Source organism: Molothrus ater, chromosome 9, assembly GCF_012460135.2.
Source record: "Molothrus ater isolate BHLD 08-10-18 breed brown headed cowbird chromosome 9, BPBGC_Mater_1.1, whole genome shotgun sequence".
Lineage (NCBI taxonomy): Eukaryota > Metazoa > Chordata > Aves > Passeriformes > Icteridae > Molothrus > Molothrus ater.
The window spans coordinates 4,707,061-4,722,399 of NC_050486.2; the positions used below are offsets into that span (position 1 = coordinate 4,707,061).

General features: G+C 47.7%; 1 protein-coding gene across 1 annotated transcript in view; it reads left to right on the plus strand.

Annotated features, from left to right (window-relative positions):
• The window catches only part of TNR (tenascin R), an 83,801-nt gene that overhangs the window by 34,271 nt on the left and 34,191 nt on the right, over positions 1–15,339 (plus strand). The window contains 1 exon segment of the mRNA XM_036387662.2: positions 14,135–14,690. Within this exon segment, the coding sequence (XP_036243555.1) occupies positions 14,195–14,690 (496 nt within the window). The 5' untranslated portion in view covers positions 14,135–14,194.

Here is a 15,339-nt window from a genome sequence, read left to right on the forward strand (position 1 = left end):
GGCACTGGAGGGTGCTCTAAAGTCTCCCTGGAGCCTAATTTTCTCCTGAAACATTCCCATCTCTCCCAGCCTGTCTGAATAGCAGAGGTGCTCCAGCCCTCAGAGCTTCTTCATGGCCTCCTCTGGACCTGTTCCAACAGGTTTTCTTCCCTGTGCTGAGGACCCCTGGGCCAGATGCAGCATTCCAGGGGTGTAAAGGTGCCCTCCAGGGGTGTGCAGCACTCCAGGGGTGGGGTTCCTCAAGCAGAGGGTGGGCATCCCCTCCTTGACCTGCTGCCCACACTGCCCACCAAGGGTGAGAGTCACTGTCTGGGCTGTGAGCCTCTCTGTCAGCTTATGCCCAGCCTCTCATCTGCCAAGAACTTCCTGCTCTCTATCCCTTCTTTCCTCAGCTTGTGTTACAGCAGGGGTTGCCCCAGCCCAGACTCAAGGCTTTGCTCTTCACCTTGTTGAACCTCATGAGGTTCCCATGGGCCCATTCCTTGGATTAAATCCCTTTGAACCCTCTCCTGTTTGCTCTGTTTCAGGTGTGTGAGAAGCAGTCCAAATCCACCTCAGTTTGCAGGTTGAGTTTGCCTGATTTGACAGGGCTGTCCCACTCCCAGCAGGCATCAAGGGGCATTTGCTCCTCACTTTCTGTAGGAATAGGATGCAGCCAGTAATTCCTCAGTTCTAAACTGCTGTGCTCCAGCACTGATATATAAATATTTCTGGCTGTTTCCACTGCTGCAATTGCTGCCCAAGAGATTTCATTTCTCAGTTCAGCAAGCCCTACTGAAATGGCCACAGTGTGTCATTTGTCATCATTTATCTATTGCTTTGATCAGAAGTGAACAGGACAGCAAAGAAAGTGTGTTTCAACTGACTCTGGTTAATTTTGGATTAGAAATTATGAAAGTCTTGGAAATGCAAACTGCTGAGCCCAAATTCTGGGACACTGGGGACCACAGGAGTCAATCCAAAGGTGAATTGTGACCCATTCATGAAGGGACTTCATCACTGTCTGTCACAGGATGTGGGAGCTCTCCTTCATCCTGAGTCTTAGATCTCCACAGAGTTCTTCAGCATTAAAACAGCCTTGAAATTGATTTTAAGTGTTTGCTTGTGAACTAATACAAGTTGGAGAATTAGAGTGAGCAGAACCAAGCTCTCACATATAATACATGGCAAAGCAGTGGATTGGCTTCCAAGCTCTCATGCTGTGCACTGGCTCCATGAAATTATGTTTTGCATTTATATCCATTCCTTGATGAGCCACTTGCCTATTATAGGGCAATAAAACCCTAACCTAACTCCAGTCTTTAGCTGGTGCAAGCCCACACTGACTAGAGCTATTTTCCCCTCACAAGGATCTTTTTTATCTCTGCAGTAAAAGTGCTGAAGCTATTTCCAGTTCTTCCACAGAGATGTAAAATGGGAAGAGAGATGGGTTTTCTCACTTACCTTCATTAATATGGTAGCCCAGGTTTTCCACCAAATTCCAACAGAAGCAAATCTATTTTTAACCAAATCACTCCAGTCAAAGCCTTCAAGGCCTGCTATAAAAATGACTGAAGAGTATTTTCTCTGGTGTGCCTTGATGAAAGCCATTTTATATTCTTCTAGTGGCTCCATGCAGGTGACCAGCCAGCTCCTCAGATCCAGACATGTCCATGGAGGCTATCACAGCTGGCAGGAGGACAAAACCTAAGGAAATCTGGGATTTGAGCTGCACACCCACAGCTATTGTACATCCTAAAAGCCCAGACCAGCTCTGTCCTACACCTGTGAGCCCCTCTTGCTCCCTCAAGCCAGACAAGCTCTTGCAGGTCAGGAAATCCTGGAGTCACCAGGATCTCTGAGGCTCAGGACTGGTCACAATCCTCCTCTCTCCTCCTCCATCCCCTCTTGCTATTCATCAGAAGCCCAAAACCAAGAGAGGCAAGAGGAAATTCCTCCTTTTTTTTGCTCCCTAAAGAGTCCAACCTTCAGCCCCCATTTTCCCATCTCCATGGCTTGAGATGTCACACAAGGGAGGACAAGGATTGTAGTTTGGATTGTCCCATTGTGATGGGGAAATGCTCTAAGGGGAGGAAAACTGGGCAGGGAAGGTGATGGGAACACCTCACTTCATGCTGTTGTACCAGCAGGGTGGGATCACAAAGGATAATCCTTGCTCCAGTGCTATCCAGTGCTCCTCAGGGATAACCAGAGGTGATTTAGCTGTCACCCCCAAGGTCCTGGAGGTGACAGCTAGATCTTTCCTGAGGGAACCCACCTGTGGGACGTGCCATGGACTCTTTGGAAAGCATGCCTGAAGACAAAACAATTATTTCAGTGGTGGCATGAGGGCCTTGGTGCTGGGATGGGGAAGGCAGCTCTGCAGCACGGGGCTGGAGCAGGGTGAGGGTGCAGCTCAGGGTGCAGCATCCTGGTGTTGGTGCCCATGTGCAGGCCCAGGGCTCTTGGATGACCCCAAAATTTGTCAGAGTCTCTTTTCCCAGCCTGGCAGTCAAAGAAGGAGTCAGGATTCCTCTGTTCTGGTTCTCAAGGTTGCTTATTTTCTCTTATCTATAACATTTTTTCTCTGACCTGTTGAGATCTGTCCAGCAGGTTGGGTTGAGGCACAGTGCCTGCCCTTGGGGTGGTGTTAGCTTTTTATACTAAACCTACATGTACACTATTTACAATTACTTTCCAATACCTATCACCTGTGTTAGACAGTGAGCTTCTACTCTAAACCAATCTAAAAATGCCAACATCACCCAGAAGATGGAGGCCAAGAAGAAGAAGAAAGAAGGACAAGGCATGCCCAAATTCCTCCATTTGGGACCCTGAGCCCCCATTCTAAAAACCTCAAAATTCTACTTTTCACCCCGTGACAAACTATCATTCTATTTAAACTTTCGTGGCTTGCAGATCCTCATATAAGGTTGGTAATTTTTTCCCATAGGTCAAAATCAAAGGCTCTGTGCAAAATCAAAGGCACAGGGGTCCTGGGCTCTGTGCCAAGGTCTCTGAGCCCCCTGGCAGGGGCTGGAGCCATCCAGGACAGCCAGAGGGATGTCCTGGGTTCTGACCCAGGGCCACGCATCTCCTCTCAGCCATACACCCATTAACCTCAGGAGATCTCCCAGATGTGCACCCCCAGCAAATTTCTTTCCTCCTGCCATGTCTGGGAATGCCAGCTCCTTTCCACACCCCCGCGTGTGGCTGGCCAGTGGTGAGAAAAGCCCCAGATTAACCTGTCTGACAAAACAGGGTCTGTCACACTGCCTGGGAGGAGGAATAGATCCAAACCCAGCCCGGCTGCCTGGGTGGGAAGAAAGCAGTTATCACTGGAAACTCCATATACATTATTTATCAAATGAAGCCTCTGCAGCAGGACTGTGATTCATATCTCTGCTCCAGCTTGCTCATCTTCTCTCTGTCTTTTCAATGGGATGTGATAGAAAATCTTTGCAGGCTCCTTGTGGTCACTGACCAAAGTTTGTTCCCACTCCTGAGGAGATGCTGCAGGTCCCCAAAGGGGCCTGGAACAAGCCTTGCCCAAGGAAAATCACCCTTCAGCCAGGTCCACCATGGCAGCTTTGTTCCAGCCTCAAATCTGTTCCACAAGTATCTGCTGCTGCTCTTGACATTCCAGGGAAATTACAATGGGAAGGCAAGTAGAAAATATCAATTATTGGAAGGTTCAAACAGCACAATCCCTGCTGCTGCCTGCCCGGTTGCATGTGCATGCAAATTGACTGTGACGTGCTGTTTAGTTTGAGTAATATATTAAAAAGAAAGGAAAATCTGATTTTTTTCCAGTATGGGGCTTATAAAGCACGTGAGGGGAAAGTCACAGCATACTCAACTGTGATCACATCAGCTCTGCTTCATCTCTGTGGTGTAAAATTACATGTGAAGGGGAAATTAATCAAAAATGCACCAGATGAGCTTTCCTTTTCCACCCCCCTGACTTTGGGTAAGGGTATAAACAATGTGGCAAACCGAAGAGCAAGTAAAAAACCTGTGCTTATTTGACTTCAGCAGGTGGGTCTGCTCTTACTGAAAGCAAACCGAGTTCCGGTGTGCTCCTGCTCAGAGTTCCCAGGGGAACATGCTGCAATGCACTAATTATGGTTTAAAAAACCAAGGAAGTAGTAAGGCTCTTCCTCTGCTGGTCCACAGCACTGCTCTCCATTTAAATGAGGTGTTTTTTTGTATGGGGTGACAGAGGCTAAGGTGCACCCAAGCTCTTCAAGGTGACTTTGTGCTTCATTGCACTCCCCTTAATCTTCATCAAGGCATATGCTCAGTCTGTGCTGGGGGTAATGGGTGGCAGCATTTTGGCAAAGAAGCATCCCAAGCCAGGTTTGCATCCTACTACAGCTCAGCCCTGAGGAGCTCTGGGGTGATTTGCAGACTCTAATGCAAGGTGACAGCCAAGCAGCAGCCAGATAAGCACAAGCACTCACTGCACCCAAGCAGAATGCTGGGAGCAAAGGGGGAAAAAAGCCCAAATGGCTGAGAGTGATCCAAATCCCCATGGCTGGTCATGGGATGGGAGCTCACAGCATAACTGAGGTGGGATGAATGAACCATGGTGTAGAAATCACATATCTTCTGAACAGAGAGACATGGTTCTCCCAGGAAAATCCTGGGAAGCTGTGAAGAAACTGTAGGAAACTTAGAGAAAAGAATTCAAACAATTATTATCTCTCTTTCTGTAATCATTATTTGTAGATATGGTTCTCTAAAGTGTGCTATTCATAGTCACCAATAGTACCAATAATATAAGATGTTTCTACTTTGAGAGCAATCAAGTGTCACCTTAGGAATCACATTATAAAAAGACCCAGCTACTTTCATCAAACCCTTTTGCCTTCTGATCCACCTGAACACTGGAGTCTTCTTTCCATCCCTGACTCAGCAGTGTCACCATGGAGGCTCTCATGCCTGGTTTTCTCCATGCAGGAGTGCCTTGGTTTGAACAGACAGGTGTTTGCTAAGAAAGGCAGCAGCCTAATATCCTTGAAATGGAAAATGTAAACCCCCTCCCTCCAAATTATTATAATTTTGGGATTAAAGGGCTCTCAGGCAAAGATATGGGAATAGGAATAACAGTTCTGTACTAGGAAAGTTAAAAATACAAATGAATAGTACAAACCAACACTGCCAGAGTGAGAGCAGTCCCTGTCCCCCTGTGTGTCAGGGGGTGGCACAGCCCCATCCCATGGGGGCTCAGCCCTCCTGCAGTGCCAGCTGTGGCTCTGCTGGAGCAGGGATCCTGCACAAGGGGGGAGTTTTCCTCTGCAGCTCCAGGGCTGCTGGAGATGGGCCTGGGCTCCCTCTGGCAATGCAGGGCAGCAGAAGCTGCTCCTCTGGGAATGCACTGGGCAAAGGCTGCTGTGCTGTCCCAAAGCTCAGACTGGATCCAGGTAGGAATGCTTGGCTCCTCCCCTGGGCGGAGCATCTCCCCATGGGATGATGGGATTGGATCAGCCATGCAGGGACACTCACTGGCCATGGACAGAAGATAATTAATAATTAATGGCCCATGGACAGCAGAGATCTCCTGGAGGGAGGATTGGCTGTGGAAGAGATAAAGAAAACTGCCCAATGAACAGAGGAGAACTGCCCCACCTCTGACAGATGGGGATAGAACACACACCCCAGCCACATCTTCCCACCTAAGACAAGGAGGATGAGTGGACACTTCACTGACAGGTCCTGCCTTATCCTGACATCTGCAAGTCTCTGCCTGTGCATCGCCATGTAGACAGACAGACAGAGGGATGACACTGAGTGGGGAATGGGAAGTGGTGACAAAGTCATGGCTGTTGGAGAGGGAGAAGAAGGGAGGTTTGTCTCTCCTGGGCAGCAGCACCTTTGCAGAACTGTGTCAGTGGAGTCCACACCACGCAGGTCCTACATCACCCTCCAAAATTAATTACTATTGCCTCTGCTAAAGATAAAACTGAAATAATATTTATTTTTGTGCTTACATTCTTGTTGCCATGTAATTAAGTGCTACCATGTAATTAAAGAGGATTTAGAGGGTATTTATGCCCTATGATGCTCCATAATTGCAGCTAATTTCTCATTTACAGCTTCTCAGCATCTCCAGTGGAACTCCAGGAGCTGCTGGGGCAGGGACAATGGCCACCACAGGGCTTGGGAACACAGTGCAGAGCTTTAGCACTGAAGGCTAGCATCTTGAAAGGTCTGTCTCCATCCCAAAATCATTCTTCAGAAAGTTAAACTCTCCCCAGGCTCAGGGCAGGAGCAATGACCCAGAAGCCCCTCTATGTGCAAATGGAGGTGCTGGTGAGAACAGCAGCAGGAGCTATCCCAACCTCTGTCCCCAGCCCTCCCTGGTGAAACTCCTTAAACTCCCAGAGACACCATGTAAGGATGAAATGAACCTTTCTGCAACATGCAGGCTTGCTGAGGGAGATTCATTCCACAGCTCCCTGTGAATAAATGCATGGTGTGAAGTGCAGGATGTGAGGAGTTTGCCCAGGCAGGAATCCCAAAGGACAGGGCTGTCCTGGCAGCAGGGCAGCTGAGGCCATCCCCAGCAGACATCAAATCCTAGTGCTCAAAGGGCCAGGCTACCAAACACTCACTGTCACATCTCAAAGCACATGCCCAGCCTCACAAGTTGGTGTGGAAGTGTAAGAGCCTGAATGAGGGATGTGGGACTCCAGGGGCTCTCCACAATGCAGTTTATTCCATCCAAGAGGTCACAGCAGTCCAGGGTGGTGGGTGACAGAGCTGTGCCCACAGCTGTCAGCTCCAGCTGCAGGCAGCCCTGGAGACCCTTTGATTTAGGTTACAATGCATTATAGACTTTTCTTTGCTGAGCATCTTAATACAGCAGAACCAATCTATACCTTAACTTGTATCTATAGCCTATCATAACTACTGTAATTACCATATTCATGTTACTGTTCTCCAATCACTAACAGTCAGTACATTACAGTTTCAGCTAGAAGTTGTTTTTCAGTTTTCTTGCAGTGGAAAATTCTGAGACCTTTTTTCCACTTGCCACATTGGCAGGCTTGTTTGCCTGTGCTCTCTTTCTGCTTGGTAAAAACATCTTCTTGTTTGAGGTGGGTTTATCCTTTGCTCTAAGCCATAAAAACCCCTTCTAACTAACACACCCTTTGCCTCCTTGGTTATCCAGTCAGACTGGCTCAGCAATTCTTTTCTTCTATATCAAAACTTGCTTCCATCTCTATTCCTTCTTCAGGTTCTACATTCAAAAATCTTTCTGCTAAGCATACATATCTGTGAGAGTTTCTAGTCAAACTTTCATCCCTCCCAACATGGAAGATCTCAGTGTTAGCAGGCAGCAACTCCCATTAGGAGCTGGGATTTCAGGCACCACTGGACCAGGCTGGTGCACCTGGACCCAGAGGGGAATGGGTCACCTTCCTGCAGGACACTGGGCACTGTGGGTGCTTCTGGGTCTTCATATTTGTGTTGGAGAAGAGAGGGAAGCCTTTACCCATGAGCCATCCTGTGCCACACCATTGTTCCCAGCCTGTGCTGCATCCCAGCATTGCCCACAGGGCACTGGGGCTGGTGAAGAGGGAAGCAGTGGCCAGACCAAGCTCACTGCTAACAGCTCTCACTGTGAAATTGGGCACACACCTTGGTCTTCAGTATAAAATTAGGCAAGCCAGTCACAGAAGCCAATTTTGCACTGAGCAAGAATTCCTTTGTGGCGTGTGTTTAAACACACGCTGATAACGTACCTGTAAATATAAATATATACACACACATATATATATATAAATGAAGACAGCACCAAAATTTGCTCTTTAAAATGCTAGGATAGGCTCAGATTAAAGCTGGCACCATCACTAAAATAAAAGTTAACCTGGTGATTGACAGACTTCACAGGAGGCAGCTGTTGAGGTGATGTGAAGCCAGTCGTGCTGGATGCAGACTGATTGTGAAAATAAAAGGAGATTCCCCCCAAAACCTCTGCACTAAGCTGGTGTTTGCTTTCCTGTGGGAGTTTATAGAGGCTATTGATATATTCCATGGCAATTCAATAAAAGAATATGTAATGAAAGCAATACATAACGTAGGTGGCAATGACAGAGGTGTGTGTGAATTTTTAAACTGGCAGAATTTGCAGTCAGTTGGGAGATTCATACATCTATTCATCTGCATATAGTTAGGGAAAACTGATAAAAGTATCAAAGTATTTCATCCTTAAACATGTCACTGGTCAGCAGGGTGAAAATAATTTCTCCTCTGAGGCTGATGGTGACAGCATGGGATGGAAATGAAAACACTCAGTTGTGGTTTTCTGGCGTGGTGCAGGTTTCCTTGTTGGTCCTCAGCTTCAGCCCCATAAATCCACAGGATCTGGCAATCAAGAAACCACTGTTACAGTGGATGGTTTGCTTCTCTAAGCTTTCCACTTCCTTTATTTTCCCCAAAATCCTGCAACAGGCTGTGTTTAGAGGAGTGATAAGGGTTGCAGTTAAGCAGAGGGTGCAGGAGTTGGTAAGGGAGAAGGCTTCATTTACTTACACACTGCAAGGACCTTCACTCTCCCCCTGGAATTAACACAATGAAAACCTTTTTAAACAGACAAATTACCCATCAGTAGATCAGTCCTAACTGGGCACCAGGGCTGCTTCCCCTGACAAGGCTGCAGCAGGGAATTGGCCTGCAGGACATGCTGCACCTCTACACCTGCTCAGGAGGATCCTACTGCTGCAGACCAGTCTAATGACACAAATTTGCAGCAGTTTCAGCTGCTGAGGAGAATTATTTCCACTATTTCTCCATTAGCAGCTGCTGCAATAAAGCAATTCTTCTTTCCAGTGGGAAGTGCAAGTTCTTTCCAGTGGGACAGGAAAATCACAAGAGTTTCTTGCTGAATCACAAAGCAAAGCAAAAGTAAGGCACAGACCACAGGGTCTGAGAATCCTAGAATTGTTTGGGTTGGGAAAAGACCTCTAAGATCAGGGTTCAACTATTTATTTGGCACTGACAAGCCCACCACTAACCTGTATATATGGCAGCTGGAGATACCACTATGTTTCCAAGTGCCATATATACAAGATTTTTAAAATCCCTCCAAGGATGGTGATTGACCCCTTCCCTAGGTGCTAGTGCCTTGCCATGTACACACCCTCACCTGTTGCTTTAGGATACAAAATAAAATGACATGGACACTGGCCTCTCCAACATAAAAAAGAGGGAAAGTTTAATTCTGACTCCCAGCATTTATAGATTTCCAAAAGTGACAGTGGATTGGAGGGTGACAGTGCCACCTCACCAAGGACACTGGACAAACCAACATTCTATAAAATTTCTCCTCCTCCATAAAATAATGTAGAACAATAAGTTATTTACATAAAGTGTGTCAGAAAGTTCATTACAAGAATGTAAACATCAGAAGGTTTAGAAGAACTTAAAAAAACAGGGTGACCCTCACCTGCCATGGCTGAAGGACATGGCACCCAGGAGGGATTTCAGTGTCAAGGCAATAATGATGCTGGTGGATGGGAATGATGAGTTGCCCTAAACCAGAGTCCTTCAGCCTCACTTTAGAGATCCCAAGAAACTCCAGAGCTGGGATTCTGAGTTTGCAATGCAACCCACACCAGTTTTCCAGCTGTGTGATCACCTTGGAATGACAAGTCTAAGGCTGGGAAGCCAACCAGGGACACCGTGGAGCTGAATTTCCTTCCCAGTGAACCCCAGAGGAAAGCTGCATGGGCTGCATCCTGCCAGAGCATGGAGCAGGCACCATGCGCACCAAGCACTTGGTTTTGGCAGCCCTGAAAACCATCCATCAGCAGTTTTGGCTTATGGAAAGCCTGCAGGACACTTTTCAACACAAAAGCCTGTGGTGGTGTTTGAGAGTCCCCAGGATGAGGGAAGAGATGAGAATCTTGACTCCATGTTTCAGAAGGCTGATTTATTATTTTTTGATATACATTATATTAAAAGAAAATGATATATTAAAACTGTACTAAAGAAAGAGAAAGCAGACATCAGAAGGCTAAACAAGAATGATAATAAAAAACCTGTGACTGACTCAGACAGCCTGACACAGCTGATGGTGATTGGCCACTAATTAAAAACAATCCACATAAGACCAACCAAAGATGCACCTGTTGGTGAGCAACCTCCAAACCACATTCCTCTGCCATCAGATAGTTATTGTTTACATTTCTTTGCTGAAGCTTCTCAAGAGAAATATCCTATCAAAAGGATTTTCATAAAATATGTCAGTGACAAAAAATCCCAATGATACACTCAGAGGATTCCCACCTCACCATGCCCTGGGGTCTCTCCCACCATTAACAGCAGTGGGAGCAAATCCATCACAGAGCTCTGGCTCCTGCCAGCTGTGCTCCAGCAGGGAACACACCACAGCTCTGATCACACAGTTCAGGGACTGCTGGCTGTCAGCAAATACCTGCTTGCCTCTGCCATGCCAAGGAAGCAGGCAGCAAACTCTGTTTCTTGATGGTTTGTTGGTCAGCATTGAGGATGAGCACGGGCCTGAACTGCAAATGGATCTGATTTTCCAGTTGGGCATCTGCACCAGACAGCAGGGCTTGGGTTTACCTGGTGTTCAGAAAAAGGGAATGCAATAAATGTACATAAATATATATACAGACATATCCCTCTCTATATGCTCTGGGTGGATTAAAAGGTTTCTCACTCAAAAAAAAAAAAACCATTTGCTTCATTTTCACATCTTTAGTGCCTTAGAAAAATATTTGTTTCTTCAGCCATATATTGTGTGTTAAAATGTTTTTTTTCTCAAGCAGCTTCCCAGGCAACATTTGACTTTTTTTTTTTTTTTAACCAAAGCAATTCACCAAAACTGCCACGAAACTAGAAATATTGTTGGACAACCCAAATGTTAAACTGTCCCCACAAAATGCCACAGATAAAACTGCTGGCATCATACTCATTGTGCAGATCTGATGTCTCTGCAGCCATCCTGCAAGAGCCCAGTTTGCATTTGCTACATTCACATTGCTAAGTTATAAAAAAAGGGCTGCAGATGCTGCATTTTGGGGGGATGCTGTTTCCCCACCCCCCAATGACTTTCCCCACCATTAATGACTTTCTCAGCACAGCTGCTCCAAGCATCCCCACACACAGGTTTCCTTCTGCATTCATCCTCATAAAGCTGCTCACACAGATACAGCCCATCAGCAAAATGTAAAAATAACTGAAAAGATATAATTAGGGTGGATGTGCTGTGGATTTAATGGGGTTTTTATGTTTCTTCCTTTGCTGGCCCATAAGGCACAAATCCTGGGTGGAGAGAAGCTGATGGGGAGGGAAAGAGAGAGCTTTGCTGTGGTACATGTTTGGCAAAACCCTCAAATATTTTTCTCAGTTTTCTATTGCCTGTATTTTTTATTGAGCACCACAGAGAAATTGCAGCAGATTGATTCTTTCACAGCTCCCCAAAGTTGAAATGCTTTGGAGCCAAAAGCTCAATGCCTGCCAAACTTCATAATTAACTGTAATAACTCTTTAATTTGAACTTTAATTCAAACACCCATATTTTAGGGGGACTGGAGGGAAGAAAAAAAAAAAAGGCAAAACAAACCAAAGGTAACCAGTTCTGGTAAAATATAGAAGCAGCCCCAAGCTTGTGCTGTGCCAGAGGCACCTGGAGATCAGCTGTCCCATCCTGGTCACACAGAGGCCCCTCTGGGATGGAGAGGCATTGTCCCAGTCCAGCAGAAAGTGAAGGAAAAGGGCATTGACAGCAGACACCAGCAAAATGACAGGCCCAAAGCTGCCTTCACTGCCCTGGGTGGGAGCTTTTCCAAGGCCACCTCTAGGGATGAAGGGATCAAAGCCATCCAGAAGGCCACCAGCTGCAGCTGGGAGCTTTAGCTGAACTTAGGGACAACAAAGCCAGCATTAAAAAAAAAGACTAAAAGCAACCTAGGTGAATTTGCTCTGGTGCAACCAATTTTACACGTTAAATTACACAGAAATTGGCTTCTTTTCCTTGTGAAGGAGGGATGAAAAACATCCAGTCCTGGCTCTGTTCCCCACATCAATGGTTTTGAATGGTTCTGTCACAGCAGTGTGAGCTGGACTGGGAAGCATCAGGAGCACAGGAAAATGAGGAACCCAAAGGAGGAATATCCATGCAGCTTCTCTTCCCAAGTAGACACAGCTGAAGCTGTCAGACTGCTCCTGCAGCCCCAGAGCCCTCCCAGCCCACCCTGGCCGAGCTCACTGTCAGGGTCCTTTAGGGAAAAGCAAACTGTTGACACCAGGAGCAGGAGGCAGAGCGGGACCAGAGAGGGAATGGAGATGACAGAGCTCAGGAATGCATTCACAAACTTGGCAGGGCTTCAGAACTGCCAGCCCAAGCCTCTGGGAAGAAGCTGAGGATTAATAGGGATCTCTGGCCTGCTCTGGGTTGGAGGACTCCAAGGAGCATCCACCTGCCCTGTGGATTCAGCCTGGTTTGAGCTGGGGCCAGCCTGAACCGTGGTGACTTTTCACCATTTCACAACTAAGAGCCCAACCAGTGATATTACAAGAAATCTCCTTAGCATCATTCTGCAGGGATGCCAGCACTCCCACAGCATCATGCCCTGCCCAAGGGGCAGGAGGGAATGCCATGACATGCCACTCAGAAGGGAGAGCTGGGCAGCTGTAATGAATGTACTGATAAAGAGATTCAGATCAATAAGGCTGGCAGGTCCTAGCAGCAGATGAATGGGCTCAGTCTGTGGGTTACAGAGTGGTTAAGTGCCCAACCACCCTGCTCACTGTCATTAGTGCTCTGTGTGTCTGCTTGCCCTCCTTTACCCACCATCCATCTCCCACTCCCTCACTCCTGCACCCACACAGAACCCCTCTCCCCCATCCAGCTGTGCTCACAAACAGGCTCTGAGGTCTCTCTTGAGGCAAGCTGGATGCACAGAGGGGGAGAGGAAGGATTTCATTTCCCCGTGCCTAAGCTGCTCCTGTAATCCTGCAAGGAGTTTTCCTTTGCAGCACTGGCCTGGCTCAGAGCAGCTGGCCCATGGCCACAATTACTTCCACTCTGAGCACACACAAAAAGCCAAGTGAGAGGCCAAGGAGGGGGTGCTGAGATTTGAGCACCAACGAGTCAATCAGAGGCAGTCAGTGTTCATTAGTCCCTGTCCCTTCCCCTGTCATGCCTGCCCCATTGTGCAGGGACAAGGAGTCTCCCTGTGGGTCAGCCAAGGCCACCCAGGAGCCCAGAAAGCAGAGAAGGACTTGAGGGACTCAGGGTCTGAGAATGCAGCCCCAAATTGCAACTTACAGAGCCTGTCTTCTGTGAGCATGGTCAGAGCCATCCCATTGCAGAGTTATTTCCATTTTTCTTGCTTTTCTTAAAACCAGGAGAAAAAAAAGAGAGTTCCAGGTGTTGTTGGAGAGAAACCAGCAAATATATATTTTCACTCAGCAGGAGGGTAATGGGGGAAGCAGGGATACTCCCCAGGGAGCTGGAGAGGAGCTCCAGAGCAGCATTAGAAGCAAGAGGTAGCAATTGCTCAAGGTTGCAGCATTGGCAGAGGGTGGCAAAGTAAGGTGTGGTAAGTAACCCAGAGATGAGTATTTGGTGCTTTGATAGCACCAGATTGATTGTTTCCTAAATAAAAAAAAAGAAAAACAACAACAACAAGAATCTGTCTTCATCACTGCTCAAGGGCTATGACAAGGTGCTCCCACCAGCCACGGGTTCCATTGAGGGTTGATTTAGGCTCCAGCAACATCACACAATTTCAGAAAGCTTCAACCCATACAGAGTAACACCACACCACTTCAGAGGGCTGCGAGCATCTGCTCCTCTTGTTCTTTAGCCCAGCCTTTTATCCCCTCCTGTTGATGCCCTGCACCTGTGTGCCCTCTGTTCCCTTTGGTGGTTGCTCAGTGCCCCTGGGCACTCCATGGCTCATTGCTGTCAGTGCTGCTCACCTGCTGCTCACAGCTGTAACCCACTCCCAATTACACCAAACTGTGTCCCTACACACCAAAGCCAGCAGGACTGCATGTGGGTGAAACTGGCCCCACATGTGTCTAGATAAGTGCCAAGAAGGTTTTGTTTCTCCGTGCTGAGCACACTTTCGAGGCTAACACCAACCATGCTCTTTTGCTTCTGTGTTCCCAGGTCCTCCCTACTCTTGGCTGACCAAGACTAGCTTGGAAGGCTCTTCCCTCTCCCAGGAAAATGGGGACTGATGGTGAAAACCCGATCCTGAGGAGTGTGGTCATCAGCTTCAACTTGCTTCTGCTGGGCGCTGTCCTCAAGCCGTTTGAGTGCCGCCTGGAGGTGACGACAGAGCCGGCCGAGAGGACAGCGGTGGATGAGGCAGCTGGCCTCACCAACTGCAGCCCACCCACCAAAGAGCAGCCCATGGTCTTCCACCACATCTACAACATCAACATCCCCCTGGACAGCTGCTGCTCTTCCATGTTCAAGTCTTCGGGCGAGGAGGTGAGTTCAGAAGACGACCGGCTGGCAGAGTACACGGAGCAGACCTCCGACAGCGAGAGCCAGGTCACCTTCACCCACAGGATAAACATGCCCAAGCAGGCCTGCAAGTGCTCCACCTCCCTCCCATCCCTGCAGGAGCTGCTGAGCAGGATTGAGATGCTGGAGAGGGAGGTCTCCATCCTCCGGGACCAATGCACCTCCAATTGCTGCCAAGAAAATGCAGCCACAGGTAGTAACGCCATCCTGTTAGCTCTTGCTGGGGGCTGAGGGCTTGAGTGAGAGGCAGGAGAAATAATGCAAAACCTGATGGTGCCATTCAGAGTGTGACAGAGGAAAACCAGTGTTTACCCACGATGGGGCTGTGGATTTAGTGAAAAAACTTAGCTGAAGTCCTCTAAGGCAGGAAAAGCCCTGGGAGGGCTTTGGTCACTTGAGTGCCCATGCCACACTCGCTGTGAAAACTCCATAAAGGAGAGAGAACCCCCTTTGGGGGTGAAATTACAGCTGGTTAGGGGTGAGCAGGGGGATCTCCCAACTCTGCAGTCCTCCCAGCACTCTTAGATATCTGCCACTGCTTGTGGGACAGGAGGCAGAGATGTAGCTGCTGCTCTCCTGGGCTGAAGGCAGCCCCATGGGAGCTGGCAATAAGCCCATTCATTCTCTGCAGGCAGAGTGAACACATCTGAAAAGCTGAGTTTAAAAAAAAAAAAAGGATTAAAAATACATTAAAGAAGCAAATTAAAAAAAAAAAAGGCACAATACCATCAACATGATACTCCATCTGAATAAAAATAAGTGCTTTTGTGGGGACTTCCAAGAGGTCCCACAAGGGTTACTCCATTAAAGGCAGCCCCTCGTTCCACCTCAGCTGTCCCCCA